This window comes from Helianthus annuus, chromosome 13 (assembly GCF_002127325.2).
Source record: "Helianthus annuus cultivar XRQ/B chromosome 13, HanXRQr2.0-SUNRISE, whole genome shotgun sequence".
In the NCBI taxonomy this organism is placed as follows: domain Eukaryota; kingdom Viridiplantae; phylum Streptophyta; class Magnoliopsida; order Asterales; family Asteraceae; genus Helianthus; species Helianthus annuus.
The window spans coordinates 162071266-162076070 of record NC_035445.2 but is presented as its reverse complement, the minus strand read 5'-3'; the positions used below and the strand labels follow the sequence as shown (position 1 = coordinate 162076070).

The window sequence follows — 4805 nt, the reverse complement described above, 5'->3', positions numbered from 1 at the left end:
CAATTCAGATTAGAGGTCTTAACCATTCAGACTCTGAATAATGCTTAACCATTCAGAGGCAAATGTCTGAACCATTCAGACATCTGCTCGTGAAACAAACAGTCTGAACCATTAAGTGTTGAACTAGTAAGATGTCTGAAACATTAAGAGTCTCGTTAATAGGTAAACAAACAGCCCCTAAGTCTTGACGAATAGAAAATTCTTAACAATAACTTTTATACTGTTCAATTATTATTTTATTATTATATTAGACACACATCCGTATTTAGTAAGTAGTGGAATGGAATTAATACACCACACCAAAAACTACAAATACTTTTATCATATGATTGTTCCAAATATGAACAAGTGCAATCTTTTTCGGATATTTGGAATAGTTTTTTGATAATAATAATAAATAATATGTGGTCCTTTTTGTATTTCTCTTTCTGACATTGTTCTTATCATAACTTATACCCACAACAATAAATGCACTTGTGAATCAATTTGCTATCAAAGCAAATGTGACCCCAAGTCTTCCTAGACCATATATGCATGCAGCAACCAACAGCCAAAGGCAGCTGTTTCTTCTCTCCTTCCTTATGATACTTATCCTGATCAACCATAAATCGTACGTTATAACGAGTTGAAATATTATTAATGACTCAGTGTGTACCGAGTTGGGACGTACAAGATAATAGTTCCAACGGCAGCCGCCTGAAAGTCGCTTTTTCCAATTCCATGCCTTCCAATCTCGACGTTCCAACGTATGTTGCTGTCTCTCTTCATCTAAATCTCATTTTTTTCTTTATTCTTGATATGCATTATATATACTCTACAAAGGCTATAATTTCATGTTTTACATATCCAACAAATCATTGTAGTAGTATTAGCGATGAGTTTTTCTCATCACTAATACTGGATTATGTAGTAGTTGGTTCACGTATTCTTCTTAAACAAATAAAAAAACCCTCATCTGGATTCTAGAAAGTGAGTGTGTCAAAGATGGGCGGTGTTTTACAGGCATTACACCGCCCCTCCAGATAAACTACGCGTGTCTCAGTGGTGATGAGGCTGAGACCGCCCAAGAAGGCCTAATCAACTTAAACCACGTCTTCATAACACTATTCATTTCACTTGTATTATTAATAGATATTAATTAATAATTAATTTTAGAACTTTTTAATGCATCTTCAACAAGATTTATTATATTTTGTTATTTACTACTATTTTGGCTATTTAAGACCAAATAATCTTCAATAGTATGTCTTATTTTTTGTATTATTGGATAATCATGTGCATTAAAAGCAAAACTTATTTTATTAAAAAAAACACATATCCTGTTTGTTCTTAATAAGCCCTACAAAATTTACGACAAATCTGGTGCACAAGACTCTTACGTAGGGTCTGGGGTGTCAGACCAACTTGGGTGTATGTATACATATTTACCATACATTTCCATAAAAGGTTATTTTAACAATAATAAAGTAAAAATACTTTTTTGTATATTGTTAATTATTTTCTTGATTTTTAGTGAAGGGTAAAATTTATTTATATCTTTATATTATTTTCTTGCAGACTAGATTATGAAGTGGCCGAATTAACATGGAAAAACGGCCAATTAGCCATGCATGGCTTAGGTCCTCCACGCCTGGTGTACAAATCCCAGGCGTGGGACAAGCCACGCGCCGCCGAGACGCTGGAGGCAATAGTCGACCAAGCCACCCTCCAACCCCAGCACAAATCACCCACGGACCTCTTCGTGGACGACCTAGTCCCATGGCTAGACTACCACACGTCCGCTGTGGCATCCGGTACTGTCAACGCGTCCGCCACTACAACAATGGACGCGTTGGTACCAAACTCTGCCACACAACCCCAGGCGCTGATATCCATGGGGACAAATGGAGGGAGAACAGGAGGTTGCTCCACGCGCGTGGGGTCGTGTAGCATGAGTGGTGCCGCGGCGGCACCACATGAGTGGAGCAGTTGTAGAGACCAGAGTGTGAGTGGTAGTGAGACTTTTGGAATGGAGAGTAGCCGACAGTTGACCGTTGACACTCGTGAGAGGGAATTGGGTGTGAAAGGGCTTACGTCAACTTCCATGGGGTCGCCGGATGATACTGTTTCCGGTAAACGATCGTTTAAATCGATGTCTCCTGATGAACATGACTCCGTTTGTCATAGTAGACCTCAGGTATATACAGTTTTCCTAATACTTTTAAGTTTTAATGATATTTGTTTTTAAAATAGGGTTAGCATCATTGTTTTAAAAGTGACTTTTTTAACATGTGTTATCAAGTAATTATTTATATAGTACACAAAAAAAAAAAAAAAAAAAAAAAAAAAAAAAAAAAAACTTAAGTTATGTTATACAAGAGTATCTTTTAGCAACTATATAGTAAAATAATCATGTGATCTAGTTTGTTTTAGAGATAGAGAATTGAGTAATGATTAGATCATGTGTAATGGGGCGGTATATCACCCCAATCTCATCCATAGCGCCTCATAGTGTCTGCGCATACCAAAACAGGCAGCGCTATGGGGTCTCAAAATGTTGGGGGTGGTATCTTGATCGCGGCGTGAAGGAAGAAGATTTTATATTTATTATTGGTCAAGCATTAGATTAAATTCATTTTGAACTAAATATTCACACTTACTATTCAATTCCAAAAATGTAACACTTTGTATATTGTGATATTATCTAATATTCTTATTTCTTCAGAAGAATGAATCGGAAGAAAAGAAGAAAGCAAAACTAGGGAAATCTTCTTCAGTTACAACTAAAAGAAGTAGAGCAGCTGCAATTCATAATCAGTCTGAACGGGTAATTACTTAACGGCCTCTTAATCTTAGTGATTAACGTGTTTTTGTTTAAGTTACTTTTTTAGATTATTTTTTGACGATTTGATGAATCAATTATTTAGAGGCGAAGAGACAAGATCAATGAGAAAATGAAGACATTACAAAAGCTTGTTCCAAATGCTAATAAGGTATATAGGAAGCATCCTTCGTTACATTCTTTATCAAACCATATCTGATTTACAATGGCGGAACAAGAACTTTTGGTCTGAAGTCATTATAATTTTCATCATGATTAAATACAACTAAGAGGTCAAACACACGTATTTATATAATAGCATATAGTTTATAACATAAATTTGACGAATTGTGGTATACAAAGCCCCCCCCCCCCTTCTTGATTTCGATCGTGCTGATTTTTTTTGTAATATTTTTGTTAACCTTCATAATTTCGAGCTTAAAAACTTGATTTTCGACATTTCTATTGCATCTTTATATTTACAACATTATTTTTTTGTCAATTATTTTAGACGGATAAAGCATCAATGCTCGATGAAGTGATCGAATACCTAAAACAATTACAAGCACAAATCCACATGATGGGTAGAATGAACATGTCACCTATGATGATGCCATTAGCCATGCAACAACTTCAAATGGCCATGATGAACCCAATGGGAATGGGCATGGGGATGGGAATGGGAATGCCAGGAGTCATGGACTTGAACGCCATCAGCGGTAGCCACCCGAACATCCCTGGAATGCCGCCAGTCTTCCACCCTTCCACCCTCATGCAACCGATGATGGCTTCATGGGATATGCACACCAATGGAGATCGAGTTCAAAACCATAATGATCCAATGGCTGCCCTACTTGCAAACCAATCACAGGTAATTTTTAAAATTAAAAATTAATTGGTATTCATAAACCGTTGAAACCGACCAAACTGCTTAAATGGTTAAACTGAGGCAAATTAGCTGGTTTAAGATCCAAACTATTCGATTAACGGTTCGGTTTTTACTTGAAAGTTTGTTTTCCATTGAATAGTATTTAACTGAATTAAAATTTCATGTTTGCAGCCAATGACAATGGAGAATTATAGTAGAATGGCTGCTTTGTTTCAGCATATGCAGAATCAACCGTGCTACTCATCTGGTCTCAAGAATTAAAACTATTAACTTATTTTATTTTATCATTTAAAATTAAATATGTTATTTGTTTTAAATATTTAGTTAACTATAGGTTTATAATTTAAAGGTAATGTATATTTTAATTCAGATTTATAGTTCTGAATTTGATTTATGGATTTTTATTTAATTTATTGGATTTAAAAAGTCTTAAGATTGATAATGGTAACGCTTGTTTTTTTATGATGTTAATGCCAAATGGGACGAATCTACTCAGAACACAAATTATCATGAGAATATGCATAACAAAATCAGACATTCAATATTATAATGTAAAGTGATATAATTCTAATTTTTAGCGTTTATCACTCTCAAATTCAACATTTATATGTTTGTATAACCTAATATGTGTGTATATCGTGTGTAGGTTATTATAAAACAAATAAACAAATTAGTTTGATGGTTTGTATGTATATATAATTTACGCATGTGTATGTAAGATATACAATAGTTAAAAAGTATGAAGTATTCATAAAATTTTAAATAATCAAGGTTGTTCATTTTTTCACAATAACAAAATTAGGTTTATGTAATGATTCTCCCTTTATCATTGGAACTTTTTTCCATTTTTGTTTTTATTATTATTATTATTATTATTATTATTATTATTATTATTATTATTATTTTGGATTTACTTCAAAAATTATATGATCTTAAGAAAATCATTCTAAATTTTAAAGATATGAAAATGAGACAGTTTTGGAGAATCATTAGATCGGGTGAGGCCCGTTAAGATTGCACATCCCAAATCAATCTTTCGTAAATAAATAGATAAATTTCGTCAACTCAAGTGTTCATAAGAGCCACATAAAGAGTCGGTGGATTCCTCTCTAGATA

General features: G+C 33.9%; 1 protein-coding gene across 2 annotated transcripts; it reads left to right on the top strand.

Moving 5' to 3' along the window:
• The first annotated feature begins 478 nt into the window (after nucleotides 1-478).
• Nucleotides 479-4083, top strand: LOC110900083 (transcription factor UNE10). Of its 2 annotated transcripts, none has more exons than XM_035981707.1 (6): nucleotides 479-746; nucleotides 1558-2176; nucleotides 2708-2806; nucleotides 2907-2972; nucleotides 3312-3671; nucleotides 3861-4083. In XM_035981707.1, the coding sequence occupies exons 1-6, from the start codon at nucleotides 640-642 to the stop codon at nucleotides 3948-3950; spliced, it is 1341 nt and encodes a 446-aa protein (XP_035837600.1). In that variant the 5' UTR covers nucleotides 479-639; the 3' UTR covers nucleotides 3951-4083. The 2 variants fall into 2 exon arrangements, with proteins under 2 accessions (XP_035837600.1, XP_022002675.1); XM_022146983.2 differs by having other exon boundaries at nucleotides 480-746; nucleotides 2705-2806.
• Nucleotides 4084-4805: the final 722 nt, after the last annotated feature.